The sequence below is a fragment of the Odontesthes bonariensis genome, chromosome 6 (genome assembly GCF_027942865.1).
Source record: "Odontesthes bonariensis isolate fOdoBon6 chromosome 6, fOdoBon6.hap1, whole genome shotgun sequence".
NCBI classification, from domain to species: domain Eukaryota; kingdom Metazoa; phylum Chordata; class Actinopteri; order Atheriniformes; family Atherinopsidae; genus Odontesthes; species Odontesthes bonariensis.
In genome coordinates, this window is record NC_134511.1 from 31209186 (window position 1) to 31229647 (window position 20462).

The 20462-nt window shown below is 39.8% G+C and overlaps 1 protein-coding gene across 1 annotated transcript in view; it reads left to right on the forward strand.

Annotated features, from left to right (window-relative positions):
• The first annotated feature begins 525 nt into the window (after positions 1-525).
• hk2 (hexokinase 2) overlaps positions 526-20462 on the forward strand; it is a 55054-nt gene continuing 35117 nt past the window's right edge. The window contains exons 1-6 of the mRNA XM_075468310.1: positions 526-813; positions 7173-7335; positions 10566-10714; positions 11969-12088; positions 13189-13284; positions 16396-16495. Coding sequence (XP_075324425.1) covers positions 751-813; positions 7173-7335; positions 10566-10714; positions 11969-12088; positions 13189-13284; positions 16396-16495 — 691 coding nt within the window. The 5' untranslated portion in view covers positions 526-750. The remainder of the gene's footprint in view (positions 814-7172; positions 7336-10565; positions 10715-11968; positions 12089-13188; positions 13285-16395; positions 16496-20462) is intronic.

Genomic DNA, 20462 nt, shown 5'->3' on the forward strand with positions numbered 1-20462 from the left:
CAGCAGATGCACAGTGCTAAAAAGTAATTTCTGCTTGACATAATCTTCACATCATGAGGAATGAAAAAATCTCTGCTCACAAGCTTTTTCCTGGTGCAGTGAACAGGTTTGAAGAATGTTATCTGTGCTATTAAGAGGAAGGTGCTGCCTTTAATACTTTGTGACTGGCTCCTCTGCATCTTAGACATTATCCTTAACTTATAGGTTATTTGTTTGAAAGGATCTTTTAATGTTTGCCATAGCTGTTCTGTTGATTTAGACCATGGATCTCTGCACGTACACTAGAGCAAACACACAACCTTGAAGCCCATGTCTTTGTTAGCATTAGACTATATTTGACTCTAAACATCCACTGGGGGCTTTCATTTTTTATTTATTTATTTATTTTTTTGCAAAATACTGTGTATTTTGTGTGTGTGGTGGGGGAAACCGCCATCCTTAAATTTTGTCTGGCCTCCAGTACGTCCTCGGGCAGGTCACGTCGCGCCTCACCCGCAGCCAATCGTCGCCATCTATTCTGAATGACGTCAACAAACTACCAAGTCCAGGAAGCTGGAAGTTTTATTTTGCCTCTTGTAGTACGACTCCGCTTTTAACTTCGCCTTATACGACGAATTTTCGACAAGAAACCGAGCGAGGGTGGTGCTTACACAATTTTATTGTAATTTTTCAAACTAGCCGCCTTTGCGAGTAAACTTTCACCAAGCTAGTTCACCGAGGACCCAAAAGTCGCCACACATCACTCTGAAGATGCTATCGCCCAGTATGTCGGCTAATTACTGTTTGGAGCTCAGTGTAGACCAAGTACCTAAAGTAAGTATCGATGCCTGTGTTTGTTTTGGATCCTTCTGACGTGACATTTTCATGAGCTGCCTTTATACGAAGTCATAAAAACTGGGCTCAGGCACATTTGACTGCTAGCTTGTTCGAAAGTGTTTGGACAACAAACTCCTCCCAAGTAGCTGTCATAACCTCCAAGGCCAGAAGCGGAGGTTTACTAGAATATGGGCAGCCTAATACACTGGGTATCTGTACGTATTTGTAGCAATCAAACCATGAGAGAACATAACAAAAGTTTGGGAATTAGAGCAGAATTTGATTTAATATCTTTCGATTCAAAATCCTGCTTTTGTTGCTTTTTGTTTGAGTGTTATAATGTGATGGCTTAATGGTAAATACAATGTTTTGAGGCAGTTGTCAGTGCTATTTCATTCACAATATCCAGATTTGATTGGATCTGATGGATACTTTTCATAGTAGACATTCTGACATGATATACAGGAAGCAATGTGAAGTTAGTAGTGCTAAATTATACACTTTAGTGTCCTAACAGGCTAGTGTTTCTCAGTGTTGGTCCTGGGGGACCCCCTGCCATGAATATTTGATGCGATTCAAGTGAGTGGCCAGCTTGACATTAAGCTTTGGTAATTCCAGAAGACAACTCATTCATTTTGTGCAAACCTTCAAAAACACACTATCTAGGTTATGACAGACAAGTCTTAGTTGGGTCATTTCTCTAATGAAAAGATTCTGGCCTTGAATATTCATTTACATTAAAACCTTTCTGCTGACGCATAAAGCACTGTTCATTAGCTGGAGGATAACGTTGTCGTTCCACATCCAGGAAGTGAAAGTGGATGGCAACGCTGTTGTGTTATTGATTGTGAAATGGCTCATTGTAAGGTTAAGTGTTCCCACAGCATACAAGTCTGTTGGGGAAACAAAGGACATGACGGATCTGTGTCATTACACTTCTGAATATTTAGAAATACAAGTGCCTGAGTTGAAACTATGGTTCTTACACGGTCTTAAAAAGTATGGGAATTAGTTTTTTGTATGTTTCAGGTTGGGATCCAGACTAATTTAGCTATTTCAGCTATTAAATAATTAATGTAGACTCTTGGTTTATCAGGCATTTCGAAGCCCTGACTTTGGCATTTTAGGCACTGGAATCTTGGGTTTTTGAGATGACATATTTTGGAGTCACTACGAGCTTTGTGTGCCTCTGCTGACGTAGAGGCACCATGGGGGGCTTTGCATCAGGTGGAGGAATGGGTTGCCCACTAACCCCAGAGTTTGCTTTGGTCAAGATGCTGAATTCTCAATGGCAGCATGAAAAGTCCCTTGGGTGGCAGCTGTGTGTTAACAGGTGATTGAGAAACACACTTTGTGAGCTTGGCTAATGCTTAAAGGTGTCATAAGGGTAGTCAATTTTTAATATGTTAGCATCTTATCTATCGCATGCTACCTAAGCCTTTAAGCATTCCCTGTGTTATGATCTATATTTTGCTCTAAATGAAACCTTAGTTTTACAAATTGAACAATTTGTTTTGAACCAAGCAATTAAGACCAGTGCATTCATAAGGAAAACATGGGGTGAATCAAGTGAGAAGTAGGGTCTTTTTCTCTTAAAGCAAAAAACATCCTCATCTTTTTCTGAGCTCTTGACCTTGTGAAAAACGTGAAAGGAAAAATCTTTAAGGACTGAGGAGAGGAAATCTGAGCATGCTGATGCTAAGCTGCGAAGTGGGTCTGCAGCACTGAAACAACAGCTGCTCAGTGAATATGAACAGAGGCTTTATAAGGTATTACAGTACAATGTTAGTATAATATATGAAATATTACTTTTATTATTAAGGTTCATAGTGAAGAACCGACAGAAAAAGGCACAAACGTGAACCATGTTACACTCCTCACCTGTTCGTACGATTATAAATATAATCAAGTGAGTGCTGGTCTGAAAGTGGGGAGTTGTTTGACAGTGTTATCTCCTTTTTTTTCATGAAGGATGACCCAGTACCTCCGAGACTAAAGGAGATAATGAAGGAAGCACCCAGGTTCCCTACCTTTGCATTTAGATATTTTTTTATAGCTCTTATGATGGCTGCTGTTTAGAAACTTCCTGGTCTTTTCACTTAGTTTGGAAACTCTCCAAGTAAAAAAAGGCCTCTATCCTATACCTACAGTCTTGTTTTTCAGCTTTTCTTTAGAACTGATAGCTGGCAAAGTCCCACCAATGTGTTAGAGCTGGTAGATGCAAGTGAGCTTGATGTTGTTGGAAAGCTTTATGGTAGAATTCATTGTACTTGTAATGGCACTGTGAAGAAATAAGGATGAACAGCCTCTTTAAATCTCCAAGTTTTATACCAGTTTGGATTCTTTTTTGTAAAAGAGAGAAACATATCATAATATTGTTTCATTCATTCTGCTCAGGGGAAGTCACAGGAGAATACGTAGTGTTAGTTAATTTACTTCCTCATTCCTCATTTTTCCTCTATCCTCATTGATTTAACCTCATACCTTGAATAAAATGTCTATTTTGTGTGACAGTACCTAGAACTATACATGTTTGTACTCAAAAGTCACTTAAATGTATTCAATATAACTTTGATATCTTAGAAAAAGAACAAGACATTTTAAACCTTAACTATGCTGCTAAATACTATGTACATGCTGTGTTTGCCTTTGCATTGCATCTAATTATACCTATACACTTTCTTTCTATATTTACCATTTCTAATTGAATTTTCAAATTCTTCAATTATTAGTGTTCTGCATTACTGCAATGCTATATGATGGAAGTGTCTGTTTACTTACTTTAAGTCCAAATTATTCCAGCAAATAAAGATGTAGGCCAACTGAGATGACTGTGATGAATCTTATCATAAAGATATGTGAAGATTGGCCACTGATGTTGCTTCTCATCTCAATTATGTCCAAAAGAGCCAAGAATAATTGTAACCATTCAACCAAAGACCCACAGGTCAGTGTGGTAAGATGGAACAAGCCAATTTACACCCTGAATGAGGAGCGTAACTTCAGATCAGATGCATGCTGAAAGGTGTTAAATTAGGTGTTTTATGTGTGTGTGATGTTGCACACGGAGCTGTGATTCAAAACGTGATAATATGTGATAACAATAATAATCATCGTGTTTATATAAACATTGGAAATGATTTCAGAATGATTCAGTTTTTATCATTTCCCCATCTCATCCTTGTCAGCAGTCAAGTCAGTCACAACGCCAGTGTGGTTAGAAAAGCTTCCCCTGATTTGGAAAGCACTCCTGTTAAAATCATAACAGTGACGCACCACAATGTGGTCTTTCATCTCTGCGAGCAGCAGGGAGGGGCGGTGCCAGAGGCTCTCTTCTACAAAGTAATTCATGTGTTTGTTTAAAAGGTCGCTTTGCCTAAAAGGTAATAAATGAACCTGAAAAGTTAGAAAAATGTGCTGTGGGCAGCTCAAGGTAAAAAAAAGACTTCACTATTTTTGAACAGTAGTTGTAAAGCAAAAATGTGATGGTTGCCAAATCCAGAGAATGTGAAGTTACGTGATACCAGGCTGCATGTTGGAACAGGAAATCCTCTCATCCGCACCTGCCCATAAGTTAGTCTGGCTAGCTTTGATTTAGTTTGGCTAAAATCTTTCTCAAAATAGTCTACCTTGGTATAAAGATGGAGACTCCAAAAGAGAAAGGAAATGGGCGTTACCCCATGAATCATGGAACAAGGTCAGCACTGGATTACTGATCCCGATGTACTACCAGATTCCTTCTAATGATCATCAACTGCTTTTTTAAACTCATCGATTGCAGTTAGTGAGTTTTAAATGGACTGATGCTGATGATTTTGCTGTGACGGCTGGTAATATCTGTTATTGACAAAGTCTATTTGCTGTAATCTCTTTTGAGACCATTTGACAAAGTAAACCAGTTTCCAATAGATCATTCAAATGAAGTTTCTTTAAATCCAGAACTTGCAATTAGGAACACTTTATGTTTATTGACATTTTCCCTTTATGATTGATTGTAAGATTGTGAAGTTTCCTTCTGGAAATCACACGATGTGTCTCATTGGAAGATCAATAAACCTACAAAAGGATCTTTCCTGCAGATTCTTCATTTGATTAGTTGTTGAATGTAACTCATTTAGCCTTTGATTTTAGGTTTCTTCTGTGGCAGCCTTTTGCTCCCTGCTGCTATTTCTTTTTTTTCTTTTTTTTTCCTTTTTTTTTTTAAAGCAAAAAATTGAAAGGAATTGCGATGTTTTTGGTTTTGAGTGTATCATTCATCCATGAAACCATAACAGCTGCTCCTCCTGTGCAACCTCTTAATTATAATCATCAAGTGATTCAAAAAGGAAGCAGAACATTTTAAATTGCAGTCTCCTCAGAAAGTACGCGGACCAAGTTTTTCACACTTAACTGTTTTTGTAAATTTAATTTGAAATGTTTGGAAGCCTCTTTGGTTATCTTTACAGGCTTTTAAAGACATTCTATCCCATTTCTTCATTAGAAGTGTGAACAGCCATCTTTAGGTATGTCAACATATGATCTTCAAGGTTAATTCTTTGCTTTCCTCAAAGAAATGGAGTACGAAGAGGATATGAAGAACTTACCGGCTGCCTGTGTCCCACCACAGAGGGCAGTGATGTCCCCTCATCAGAAATCTCTTAAGGCGCTTGCATGGTTGACGCTTCTGTCACGGCGGTGGCGGACCGTGACGTCAAAATGACGTATCAGGCCTGGCGCTTCCCTTGAAAAGACGGCGCAGCGCGGTGTCGTGCACCAGTCGATTTTTGTAACTTGGCGGCGCCACCAACAAAAACCGGATGGACCGTTGTGAGACCAGGCTCAGTCAGGAGGTGCGTTTGTACAGGCAGCTGTACGAAACTGCAGTGAAAGAGCACAGGGAGCACGTAAACTCCCAAAACTGGTGCACAGAGATTGGCAGAACTTTGGGGAAAGAGGGAGAGTTCTGTAAGAATGTGTGGAAGAAGCTACGGGACAGATACGTGAAGGCAAAGAAGAGGGCAGAGACTCCAAGTGGTGATGCCGGGGGTTTCAAACCTTCACCTCTATTAACTGAATTAAAAAATTAAAATGATCCGAATACTGCAGCAGTATCATTCATGACATTATTCCTGCTCTTGACAGAGGCATTGTTTTCTTATCCACTTTCTTCATTGTAGAGTAGTTAGCGGTAACCTTAACATGGCAGCACCACCTCTGTGACGGAGAAAATTGCAACGACTGGCGCATTGATTTGCGCCACTATATATTGCGGGCACGAAATCATGACGTCATCAACACCGCTCGCGCTTACAGACGCGGCAACCATGCTAGAGCCTTTAGCCTGTAGAAACTCCCTGTCAACAGACTTAGAAGTTTTACATAATGTAATACTGGATACATACTCTATGTTGACTGTGGCTGTCACAAACATTCTCTAACATACACAGATCTTCCAGTACCTGTCCATAGGCCTTTTGGTATATACCTTTAAGTCTGGGACCGATGAGCCTTTGTTTGAGCCTGCATCGATTTCATGATTGAACGTGTGAAAGCACAGAGGGGGACATATAGAAATGACATCCTTGTAAACCCGCCACTGTTCCACCTTGTAAATGACTAATATCACACTGAGATGTGTGTCAGCTCTGTTGCTTCTTTTCTAGTTTTGATGGTGAGTGTGAATTATGAGGAGGAGTGATGCCAGGTTAACAAGGTGCTTTTTTTTGTGATTTAACCGATTTGTGAAAAGGGCTTATAGGTGCACTGAGAAATGTCTTTCTTCCTTTACAGAACTGTAGAGTGTTTTCTTAATGATCCCAGCTTGGAACTGAGTTTAGATTCCCAGCTGTTGCAATATAATGTGACAGTTTAGAGGGTTTGAGAGAAGGATTACAGTAAAAGGCACAAAAATATTTTTTACAACCTTATTAACTAGATATATGGACAGCTAAAAAGTGATGTTTTTACATTTTAAATTGCCTAAACTCGCGTTCAGACCTTTGGACCAAAGTGATTAACTTCAAATGTTTAAAATTATTTTTTTTTTTGAACGCCTCTGCTGAAATTATTTTACAAAGAAGCGGCAGAAAATGGACGGCTGGCAGTCACATTTAGTGGTACAAAGTAGCATCAAATACAGCTGCCATCAGTGTGAAACTGCCACATTGACAGTGTGTTTCCCTCAGCAACCTGAGATGCTTTACTGCTTGAGAAAGTTTAGTAATGGGCTGCGTTCGAAGATGGGTGGGACATTATTCCCAAGTCATGAATTATACTTGTACGTGCTCTACTAAACAAAGCTGTGACTCTATATTTTAATGTCAGAGTTGTTCAGTTTGAATGTAAAAAATTTTAATGAGATTATCTGATATTTTTAGGTGGACAAATACCTGCACCAGTTCAAGCTCTCAGATGAAACTTTGATGGATTTGTCAGTGAGATTCCGGCGTGAGATGGACAAAGGCTTGTGCCGAGACACCAACCCCACCGCCACTGTCAAGATGCTGCCCACGTTTGTGCGCTCCACTCCTGATGGAACTGGTAACACCTCCTTAACTCTTTCGGTGCCATTGACGTCTATAGACGTCAATTGCATTTTTTAACGGAGCGGGCTGGGGGACAATCTAGCGGAGTTTGTCACTAAATCTTAGGCTTGTAAACACTAAACAGAGAATATACTGACAAAATTACCCGCAAGGTGGCAGCAGTGCCACTTTGCACAAAAAAAAAGAAGCTTGTTTTCTCCATTTTTTTGGTCAAACAGCTGTTTTTGGTGAAACCAACCTATGTTCTACTGTCTATTACTAAAGGACTGAAAATGGTAGAAACAAACTTTTTTTCCCCTGATGAAAGAAGAGAGTCTACTCTTTCGTTTGGTAATTTCGGTGTGTACATAGTCATAAGACACACTTTTCTGTGGGTCTTGGAAAATCAGTCAAAATACTGTAAAACACTTGGCAGTATGGGTCTCTCTGCACTGAAAATGGCTGGCAGCCAATGAGTTAATAGTAGATCTGCTTCGTAAAAGTGCTCCATTGAACACAAACTCAGCCATCCATCCATCCATCCATTTTCTATACCCACTTAATCCAACTGTAGGGTCGCGAGGGGGCTGGACCCCATCCCAGTCCTGATTGGGCCTAAAGTTTTCTTTTTTCTTTTTTTTATTTTGTCTTTATTTAGGATCGTTACTTGTCAATCATACTATTATCACAGGTTACATCCTTTTACAGTCTGATCCTTTTACTTTTTTTTTTTATAATTAGAACAGAACATGAGGTGATATATAAAAATAAAACCACAAAGGGAAAAAAACAAACACTAAAACATACAAGCAAGATGTTAATATGCTTCTTTCTTGTTAAACATAGGTTGGGCGTCTCGGGAGAAAATACATTTTCCATTTCTTCCAAATTTCCTCAAATTTACAGTCCTGGAGCCTGACACAGAAAGTAATTCTCTCCATTCGATAGATTTCATATACAATATCATACCATTTCCTAATAGATGGGGTATCTGGTTTAATCCATTTCCTTGTAATTGCTTTCCTAGCAGCTGCACTCAGCATTCCAAACAGTTTCTTCATTGTAATGTTTGTGTTTGTTGAAATTTGGAGTCCAAAAAAAAAGGTCGTCCCAGTTGAAAGTTATTTTTGTCCCGAATAGGATTTCTAATTCGGAATGAATCTTACGCCAGAAAGAGTGTACCTTTGGACACTCCCAAAACACATGAAAGTGATTAGCATCCTGAGAACCACAATTCCTCCAGCAGCTGGGGGAACCTGAATAGTGAAATGATTGAGCAGGAGTAATAAAATATCTACAAAGAGTCTTCCAGCCAAATGTTTTCCAGAAAGGTGAGCTTGAGATCCTCCATTGAAATTCACAATATTTAGTCCAGGCTTCCCCTGGGATGCACTTATTACTCTCCTTTTCCCATTTTTGTTGTAATATATGTGCTATCTACTGTTTTGATACCCTGGAGTCCCTTATAAAGTCTAGATATCACTTTATTCCCCGAGTTGTTTTTATATGCATAAATAAAGATCTTCAATAGGTCATTTTCAAAAGCATCTCTAGTCTTTGTCATGGAACTGGTTATGTGATGGCGTATCTGCAAAAATCTAAAAAAAAATCACAATTTTTTTAATCCTTGAGTGTCTGAAAATTATTAACTTCACCCCGATCAAGAAAAGTGCAGTATGATGAAAGGCCCCAATGTGCCCATCCCTTATAGCTTACGTCCAATTTGTTTGGGGTAAAGTCAATATCATGAGAGCATCATTTAAGAATCTTTATCTCCTCCAATAGGCCATATTTAGTTATAACATTTAACCAAAGCTTCAGAGATAAATTGATCGTATTATTTCCGATTTCCACTAAGTTTTTAATTAGTCTCTTATCTCCTATCCTTGCCTGAATAGGAACTGCCCCGGACACATTCTCTTCAATTTCCTTCCATCTGGCTTGGTAGTCAGAGTTGCACCAACAATAAAGGATCCTCAGCTGGGCTGCTTTATAATAGTCCTTAAGGCAAGGGAGTGCCAGTCCACCCCTCTTCTTCGTCAGTTGAAGAGTTTGGAATTTTATCCTAGGTTTTCTTCCATGCTAAATGTACCCTGATAATAATTTGTCCCATTCATTAAATTGTTTTTCAGTTATTTCAATTGGAAGAGTCTGAAACGAATACAAAATTCTTGGCAGAATATTCATCTTAACAGACTCAATTGGGCCTAAAGTTTTCATGTAATGGCTGATATTCACAAACACTGACGTGAGGATAGAGCTGTAACATGACTGAATGTTTTGTTGAGAACAAGGACACAAGGCAGTTATTGGACAATAGTTGAAATGACAGCATTATATCTTTTCATTCTGCAAAGGTTACATGAATCCATTTTTGTTCTTTCCATCAATCGTGTCTCAGTTTTTTCATCTCAATGATGGGTTTCTGTTTCAACTTTATTGTATAATTCAAGGTACCCCGTGGAGTTTTAGTTCACCAGTGGTGCCTGACGTTTTTCATCTTGTTTCCTACTGTCATGCTAACAAAAGATTAGCTCAAACTGTTGAAGCAATGAAATGATTAATTTCTACTAATTAGCCTTTTTTCCTTGGTTATTGTGAACGTAGAAAACATTCGCTGTCTGAAACATTACAGCATATTCAAAAAGTCCAGGCACAGTTCATGATGCATACAGAGTAATTTTGACGAAAAGGAAAGTGGGAGGCAGTTGCAAGTCTAGATGATTATAACTACCCCATAATTCACAGGCCAGTGATTTCCTGAGGTCAGTAAACAATCAGTCAGTGCAGACACTTCTTCTTTGTGAGCTGCATCGTCAGAGTGGCTCCAGTAAGACAATGCTGTAGATTACATGTTGTATTTAGCGCATTATTATTATTATTATTATTATTATTATTTTAAATACACAATAGATATGTTGCTTGAAGTGACTGCATTTTTAAAGATGGATTGGCAGTTCTTTTAATTATTTGCAGAATTATCTTTCATGAAACTGTGAAATGGTGAACATTCGGGTTTTACAGTGAGCAGGGAAAAGGGAACAGTCAGATGGGATTGTAGCTAGAACAATGGATCATGGGTATAATTATTAGGAACAACCGTGCTAATGATTGCGAAAATACACAAATGATGAACATGAGAAGCACTTTTTGTGATTTTATTTATTTTTTTATTAGAAACAAAGTCTGGTGGATTTATTTCTGGTGTATGGTTAATGTTGAGTGCATTTGTGTCTTTGTTCAAAGAACAAGGGGAGTTCCTCGCGCTGGACCTCGGTGGATCCAACTTTCGAGTACTCCTGGTAAAAGTTAATGCTGATGGCGAGCAAGAAGTGGAGATGGAAAATCAGATTTATACCATTCCTGATGACATCATGAGGGGTAGCGGGTCTGAGGTGAGCTTTCTTGTTATCCTTCATGGATTCTTCATGCCCACCACTGTCCTGATCACTGAATCATTGTTGCAAGTCTGCCTTGTTGATGATGACTACTTCTTGATCTGAGAGCCGATGAGCACAATAAATCAAAACCTTTAGTCTCTACGTACACAGAAAAATGGTAAAATGAAGCAAACCTGACAGTTGCCAGCTGGACTATTAGTAACACCAAGCTCTGGTGAGTCTGCCCGTATCTCTGCAGCGCATTCCTCTTGAACATCGCCTACAGATATTTTTCATGGCTTCAGCAAACAGCGTAGAAAATCCAATCTGCCCCACAGCAGCATAACACAACAGAGAGAGGTAGTGAAGGTGAAGAAGTGTACATTGAAGTTTGAATTAGACAGAGGTGCGAGTCTCCTGCAAACCGCAGGCAGCTGCAGGCATGGATTTCAGCCTTCCTGTTTAGAAAAAAAAAAAGAAGCAGGCAGGCGGTGAAAATAGCTGTAGGTTTATTGTTAGCCTCTGATGAAAAGTCTATTTCAGTGTTTCAAAAGCACAGTGCCTCGTCTTTCTGTGAATAGTGCCAAAAATAAGAAAAAACTACTGGTCACAATAGAAAAACAGCATATTAAACCATCTCAGCTAAAAATCTGCTTCAATTTACTTTACAAACTTTTCTACAGCCCTAACATGCTTCATGTAAATTGTATAACATAGAATATGTATGTTTTATAGTTATTAGAAACACCTTCTCTTCTGTATAGAAATGTCAGAAACTATCCGTGCACACATAAAATTAAGTCATGCCAGCAGATATTTACAGTAACCAGACTACGTTCATCACATTAATCATGGAAATAATCAGGTTATGGTCTTCAACACATGTTTTTAAAGGGGCTAAAGACTGTGACATGATGGAAAAGTGTCATGGAATCACAACCTGAGTATATTTGAATTTTTAAAAGCAGTGTTGATAAATGGTTCAAATATCCATGACCTGTTTAAATGGAGGGATCGTTTCTCTCTGAAGCTTGTTTTTGTGAGGCGGCACCACTGCATCGCCTTGAAACCACAGATACTGCTCATTTCTCTGAATCTGTCTCTTCTTTGAACATTTTCCTCTGGGAATGAAACCGTCCCCCTCCTAATGATAATGCAATGCAAGGACTTCAACTGTGACTTTGATGGTTCTGGGGTCTTTGCACATGTTTTCAGCCCATGATTAATGAGAAGGGAGAAAAAACAGACCTCTTTTCTCTTCTCTTGTAGTTGTTTGACCACATAGCTGACTGTCTGGCTAAATTTCTGGAGAAGATGGGGATAAAGGATAAAAAGCTTCCCCTGGGCTTCACCTTCTCTTTTCCCTGCCAGCAAACTAAGTTGGATGAGGTGAGTGATTGTTGGACTTGTTTGAACCATACTTAATGGTTAGTCATATGCTGTCAGTTGTTTTTTGCAGCAGTCAGAAAGGGCTTCATCACCCTGCTCTCTCACTTTGATTGTCATTCTAAACACAATCTCGTGCTGCTTCAGTCAGAGTTTACAGTAATACAGAGGAAACTGTGTGATATGTGGGCCTTTTAAAATGTAGTTTGGGATCTGGACTGATATAAAAGACCAACCGTATTTAGTAATTATGACAACTCTTTTCATTCGCTGATAGCCTTACAATCCTACATTAATCAGCGAACGCTCTCCAGAGCTTCCACTGTAGACGCGGTCAGCTGGAGTCTGGAGGCCTGAAGAGGCTGTTTAGTTAGTTCTTGGAACATTGTTTGTTGGACAAATAAATGTGCAAGCAAACATACTACAACATCTGGAAATGCAAAATGTTTCAGAAAACAAAAAGTTCCAATTACAGGATATGAACCCCTGCAAATTACAGCTGTAGGCAGAAGATTCTACGTGCATAATGTTTGCAGGCTTTGTTTAGAAGCTGCGTGGTTGAGGGAACTTGGTTAGATGAGTCACCCTTCTTAGCACCATGTCTGAGTGTTTTCTGAAGCGATTTCTGATTGATAGCGACCCATTATTGTTTGACTGAATTAAAAAGCTTTTCACTGTTTATCATGAAGTTAGAAAAGTCGCAGCAGCGCTTTCCTGCAAACGATGAGCAATGCTCAGAGAGGGCATCCTCTGCCCCGGCCATTGTATCTTATGTGATTAGAAACAATGATGATCCACACGGAAATGTAAGCTAGTTTTTCCCTTTTCACATTCCCATTGTGCTTTGAACTTGCTCTGTCATCTAACATGTAATTTCATGATATATTAAAGCAACAGTATTTCATTATCTTTAATATGATACTGTCTTATGAATAAATCAAACAAAAAATGTATACTTCTTTATATAGCAGTGGGTTTGTGATGCAGTAGCAGTTAATTATTGGCTTTTATTAACTATTATGTATTTGGATGATAATTAGCTGTGATCTTTTAAAAAATTAGCTGTTTTGAAATTGACTCTGTCTTCATTTTCTTCTTTGCAGAGTGTTTTGTTGTCTTGGACCAAAGGCTTCAAGATAAGTGGAGTTGAAGGAAAGGATGTGGTCAGCCTTTTGAAGAAATCTATAAAGAAACGAGGGGTAATGTTACAAATAAGTTCACACGTGTAAACTTGTAGCAACCTGGAAATGATTTGTCTGCGAAAGTAACAACACAAACTAGATGTTTTTAAATAACGCTGAAAACCACAGCCAGTCATAGTTTGACCAAAAAGACCAGCTGATGGCTCTCTCTGGCAAAGGAGCAGGGTGATGATCAATTATAAAGACCTGGAAATCATTTGCGTTTGTTTTGAGTTGAACTAACTATTATTTTTTTAACCAAAATCGTTTGCTCAGTGTTGGTATAAACATCTACAAAGATGTGTGTTTTTAAGCTAAAACTGTTTCAAGCAGCCTGAATTCAGGTGCTGTATGACTCAGCATTAATCAGATTATATAGTAAGCTATAGACAAACACAATAAGCACTCCAGCTTATGGTTGTTGTAAATGGTGCAAGGGGTGATTTTTCTTGACCTTCTTAATACACCTCTATAGTTGAAGACATTTGGGGTTAGAGTTGAAAAGCATGTGGTGGACTGCGACTTGGTTGGGGCTCATGTGCAAGCACATTTACTTTGGTGGAAGAGGGTTATTCAGATTCATCTCTAAACAAATGGCAGGTTCATTTTCTGAGATAGTCCAAGCCTGTATGTTCAGGCTGCCTCTGCATGCTGCCTATGCAGGTGGCTGATGACTTGATGAACCCCTGCTGAGTGTTTTAAAAGGCAGTCAGTGATCCACTCCAGCTGCAGATTTGGAAAGGCATGCTCAAGAACAAAATCAGGGTTGTAAATTTAAGACGAAAAACTTGGGCTGTGAAGTAAGCATTAAGTACACATGCTATCATTTCTGTTTGTTTTTAGATATCAGGACATAATTGAAAAATCATCCATTCCTTATCAGGTCTTCAGATAAGATAAATACAACCTCAGGGGAACAATAACACATGACACTTAGAAAGTAAGGACTGCCAGGAGAAAGCATCTTTAAAGAAACACAATGGTTTGGTTTAGCTTTGTACAGTTTCATCTGAACAAACTACAAGACTTCTGGAACAGTGGGCCTCATGTAAGAACATTTTTGTATTCTTATTCTAAATTTCTCTCACTTTTTTCGTAAGAAAGTCGTACAAACACGCCACGTCAGATTCAATATACGCTCTTAAAGGGATAGTTCGCCTCTTTTGACATGAAGCTGTATGACATCCCATATTAGCAATATCATTTATGAACATTGACTTACCCCCTGCTGCGTCCTGTGAGCCGAGTTCCAGCTGAGTTTTGGCGTCCACGAAGGTAGTCCGGCTAGTTGGCTGGGGCTAGAAAAATAAAGCGTCTTGCTTCTCAAAACAATATGCATTCAACAGAGTAATACATTTGCATCACAAAATCGTTCTCGATGGAAAAAGTCAGACCTCACATCGCTTGGCGCTATTTTTGCCTCCCTTGATATCAATGCGTCAAGCCACCTAGCGATAGCCGCACCTGTTACGGTGTTTGCTGCTCGGAAGCAGGGGAATGCTCGGTCTGCACTTCGGTCTGCACAGTTTACATTGGACGCATTGATATCAAAAATAGCGCCAAGCGATGTGAGGTCTGACTTTTTCATCGAGAACGATTTTGTGATGCAAACGTATTACTCTTATGAACGCATATTGTTTTGAGAAGCAAAACGCTTATTTTTCTAGCCCCAGCCAACTAGCTGGACTACCTTCGTGGACGCGAAAACTCAGCTGGAACTCGGCTGACAAGATGCAGCGGGGGGTAAGTCAATGTTCATAAATGATATTGCTAATATGGGATGTCATACAGCTTCATGTCAAAAGAGGCGAACTATCCCTTTAACTTGTTCTAACTTGTAATAAGTTCTGCTTTCAGAGATCCAGAAAGGAAAATCTGTCATTTTTAGCAGAGTCAGCAGTGGAATTACGGAACCTGTTAAAGCGAAGAAATAGGAAGAAATTAAGAGTGCTGTTAATTCCGAGCCACCTGTAGTTCGTAATGTCACCAAAATAAAGAAGAGATGGTTTGATATGAAAGTGGCTTAAAAAAATGGGGGTGGTCCATGAGGGGTTCTCCTGGCATGTTGTCTGCCTGGGCTGGTTCATGTAGTGGGAGACCCTCGTTCATGGTAATATTGTGCAAACGCAGCATGCCAGAATAATCTGGCTATAGAGCAGTTTGCCCCCCGCTGTATTGAGACACACCCACTTGGCCTTCAGCTCAGTGCGCTCCACGCTTTGATGCGTATATGTGTCTCGTGCTCCAATTATGTTTGGCAGAGCGCACGACTCATAGAGGACTGGGACACCCCCGATCTGTCTCCAATCTCCCTCTGAAAGGTTCCCATGGCCAAAAATCCAAGGGTGGTGAGGACCTGGACGTGTGGTGGAATTGGGTTTGATCGGTGCTTTTCTCTCTGGAGTTGTGGCTCTAGCAAGCTGCATATTTGCAGCAGCACAGTTCTTGGCAATCTAAATTGCGATGTCGGTCAACACTTCCTGGCACAGGAGAGAGGAAGCACACGTGCACTGAAATACGCATGGGTGGCATTCATCATTTACGCAGGTGGTTTACACACTTTTTCCGAACTTAAGAGCGTTTGTTGAATCTGACGTGGCGTGTTCGTACGAGACCTTTGTATGAAAAAAGTAAGAGAAATTTAGAATAAAAAAACGAAAATGTTCTTGCATGAGGCCCATTGATCCCAAACACAGCAGCAAATCTACAACAGAATGTCTGATAAAGAAAAGAATCAAGGTGTTGCAATGGTCCAGTCAAAGTACAGACCTCAACCTGACTGAAATTCTACCATAACAATGCGAGAGACTGATAACATCATACAGAAAACGGTTATTGCTGCAAAAGGTGATTCTACATGCTCTTGGATCTTGGATTGTTCATAATTTATTACTCGCTGTTTCAGCATTTTAGTTTAGTTTTCATTAAATAAATAAGGACACTGTGTCGTATGTTGTGATGTTGTTCATTTGCTGTTGTATTTACCTGATTTTAAGTCCTGGTAAGGGCCGGATAATTTTAAAATTATTTTATGATAAGTAAAACTTTAGGTTCAACATATAGTTATAGATTTTCTCCCCCGAAGTTTGAGCTTTTTTATGTAAACAATTAACTAGATTTTCATTGCAGGACTTTGATGTCGACATAATGGCAGTGATCAATGACACAGTGGGAACCATGATGACCTGTGGCTATGAAGATCAGCTCTGTGAAGTTGGCCTCATTGTTGGTATGTCAACTCCGTACTACAGCAGCGATGTCATGAGGCTCACCATTTGTCAACACTTAAAGGGAAAATATATCAGAAACGTTTTTTTTCCACAGATATTCAAGTTTTCCTTTAGTTTACCGTGTTTCAGACTCTTATTAATTGTTCTATGTACATACATAACTCAGAAATTACTTGGATCCCTTCACTGTTTGCACACTTGCTGTATGTTTAGTTTTAAATGGATGAAATTTGCCTGTTTTCCTCAAGAGCTTACACTCTATAAACTGTTAAGAAGGATAATCCAGTTATAACTCTGTCCCTGGTGTTTATGTCAAAACAAAGACTTCCTAGCAAATGATAAAACTGTTCCGATCAAGCTCAGGCAAAGGTTTTCTGATTCTGTATATGAGCGTGTTCATGTTAAAGGGCTGTATTTAGCAATACTTTATTTATATGACACACAATATTAAAATCATAAGATATTTACATATAAAAGCAAATGAAAATGACAGGAAACAATTGAAAGAGATAGCAATAAAAACAGAGCAAAAAAACGAAACAAAAGGATCGAAAGTAAATCAAGTTTGTAAAAGAAATTGGGGCATCAAAGAGCAGGGAAATAAAAAAAAAAAAAGTTTATCAAAGAGGTATTTAACACATTGAATACCGGCGGTGTTTACGGAATTGTCGTAGAATCCCAGCGTTCTAAACCATTTTTTGACGTTTTTTGTACAGTCACAGCATATTATGTGATAGGGCCACTGAAACATGTTATGGCTCGTTTGAAAGCTGAGACTTTAAACTTTTTGTGGGTCAAAACTACGTGTCTCTAGGTGCCGCCATTAGCGAGCTATCCTTAGCTAAACCAAGGCGGGTATCCACCAAAATCAACAACAAACTGAGATATCGGGGCTTTTGTGAAACGTGCGCTCTTTCAGCCTGTCGCACTTTAGATACTTACATATCCGGGTCAGAGGATTTGCGTCGTGTCGCATGTTGCAAAGCTAACCTGTTCATAAGACCGCCTCCTTAGACTTGTCGCGTGTCTTCTTCTCCTTCTTGTTGTTTGTTTATGTTACTTTACCGCCACCCTCTGGAAACCGACACGTGCGATTGGACAAAATGCGGAAATGCACAACAATCAATGCAGCGTTATCAAAATTGTTCTTGAGTTGACGCAAAGCCATTGGTGTAATGATCAAAATGTCCAGATGATGACACTAGTTTTTGACTGCCATCTATGTCATTTCTGTTCATCACATAATTACAAAAATCACACAGAATGTGCATTAGAATGTATAGATTCAGAATCCATAAAAAAAAAAACGTAAAAACGTATTTTTACCATTTGGGAGCCAACGCATGGGCAGTAAAAACGTAGTTTTACGTGACTGGGGAGTCAATGTGTTAAAGGCAGGGAGGATGTCTGCATGCCTAACCCAGAGCAACAGCTGCTTCTGCTAAAGAGGAGCCTGAAAACTGAAAACTCTGCCAATCGTGTGATCGTCTCTATAAAAGCAGAAGTTCCATCAGTTTGCTGCTCTGGAGCATTCAGGTGTTAACACAATGCCAAGGAGGAAAGACATCAGCAATGATCTTAGAGAAGCAATTGTTGCTGCCCATCAATCTGGGAAGGGTCATAAGGCCATTTGCAAACTATTTGGAGTCCATCATTCTACAGAGAGAAAGATTATTCTGAATGTTCCAGTCTTCCAAAGAGCAGCAAGTTCACACCAAGGTCAGGCTGTGCAATGTTCAGAGAAACTGCAAAAAACCCATGAGCTCCATCACTACAGCCCTAAGTTAGCATGTTAAATGTTCATGACAGTACAATTAAAAAATGGATTAACAGGTCTAGGACATAAAGCAAATCCTCACAATTGTTGGGCTTTTCTTGCAATACTCTTTCATTTAAAGTAGCCATGCAAAGACCAACTGCATTTGGCTTTAAAAAATGGTTAAAAAGTTGTCAGTAGTGAGAAGTTTTAAGCAAGTTTGCAGCTCTCTGGGTTTTATTGAAAAAAAATTGAGGGAAAAGGACTGGGATTCAGAGAAGGCTAACAATGGACGGCTTTCTGGGGGAAAGACTGTGATTTATTATTAATATGGAGCAGCCGCGATTCCTTTATGAGTACAACGGAGGCTCAGCCTCCTGTGCGAAATCACGAGAACATGGTTTACCAATGTGTATTATGTAATGCTTTAGCCGACTTTATAACATTGCTACTTCAGATCCAGCTCCATAGAAATGCATGTGCTCAACCTAGAGATGAAATCAGTCAGTAATAAGGATTCGCGGTTCGCCTAATCTGTGCTTGCGTTTTTTTTCCCCCTCATGACAACGCCAGCGAGTCGAGTCTCACTGGACTTCAATGGCATGTGTGAATATGCGCTTACTCAATGGCAGAATGCTTAACGATGATTGGTTATTGCCGAGAATATTTTTTGCTTCCGGAGACTCAGCCTCACTGGGAGTGAACGGAGAAATTGAGCGAAGGGCGGGGAGAGGAGACTGAGGCTCCGACTTGTTATTGGGTGAACTGTGAAAGCAGACTGTCGTGTCAGTCGTTCCCATGCGGATACATGATCTGTGATCTCGTCGTGATTGGGTGAACCGAGAAAGAGGCTGGGTTTTTTTTCTTCGCAAAAATATAGACAGGCAGCGAGACTCTCGTGTCACTCCCATGCGGATAATGCGAGCTGAGACGTCTAGTCCTGTGAGCAAGTAGAAGCTATTCATTGCGGTATATCCCAGTTTTGTGTACATATTCTTAATATTATCTTTCGAATAAAGTGTTAATAGTGTTGTCACGTGCGTTACCTTTTTGTTTTCCCTATTCCAAAACTGTGTTTATTTGAGGTACTTTTGAGGGAGCAAGCTAGCTTGCAAGAAAGCTGTGTAAAATGTAATCTGGACATATTGTAATTTACCAGCCTCCCCTGTTTGACAGACTGCCAGCCGCCACTGATATGGAGGTTATCTTTCTGTTATCTTTATATGTAGCATATAATAAGAGCGCAGGTTCTACACTATTTGGACTTTTTTCTAAAAACATTAAAAGAAAAAACACATTTTAAAGCACAACAACACACCAGGCAAAAAGCAGCTCAGCTTAGTAGAAAAAACATACATGAGACATACATGTAGCAGAACAAAAGAAATAAAACGAGATGGAAAGTGATGTGTTGAATTAAATAATAAAGACAGCAGCATTGACAAGATTGCACCAGATAAGTAATGAGAATAATGCTCCAGAATATTTATGAAGAGCGAGATTATTGTGTATTCAGTGTTCTTATGGTCCAGGGAAAGAAACTGTATCTGAGCCTGGAGGTGCAGGCTTTCATTGACCCGTGGTGCTGCCTGAGGGCAACAAGCCAAGCACATGACGTGCTGAGTGAGAGGACTCGTGGAGGATGGATCGGGACCTTAGGCAGCGGGAGCTGGCAGTCTTTTCCAAGGATGCAGAGGGCAGCCAGCGGTCTATGAGCAATGTTGACAACCCTCTAAAGTTCTTCCTGTCTGCAGTGGAGTTTCCAACATACCACGCAGTGACACAGTCTGCGAATACGCTCACTGTCGTGGAAGTTCACCAGCGGCTTCTGTTCTTATTTGTGCTTCTTGAGGAGTCTCAGGAAATGCAGTCGCTTCCGGAAACCTCTGTACCATTACCGTGGTGTTCACAGACTAGGAGAGATCCTTAGAGAGATGAACTCCCAGAAATTGGAGGGATGGCACCCTCTCAACATTGTCTATTGAAGTGGAGAATGACATGGTCCACTCCGGATCTCCTGAAGTCTACGATGACCTCTTATGGTTTTGATGGTGTTTTACAGCTGATTATTTGTGGTTGTGATCTGCTGGTGAGAAAGTCTTTATTCCATGCACAGTGTCAGGAGTGATTGTCTGAAAAGCTAAAGTCTGATGCAGCTCCCTGGGCGTTCCAGTGTGCTCAGTGTAGAATGGAGAGCGATAGAGTTGCCT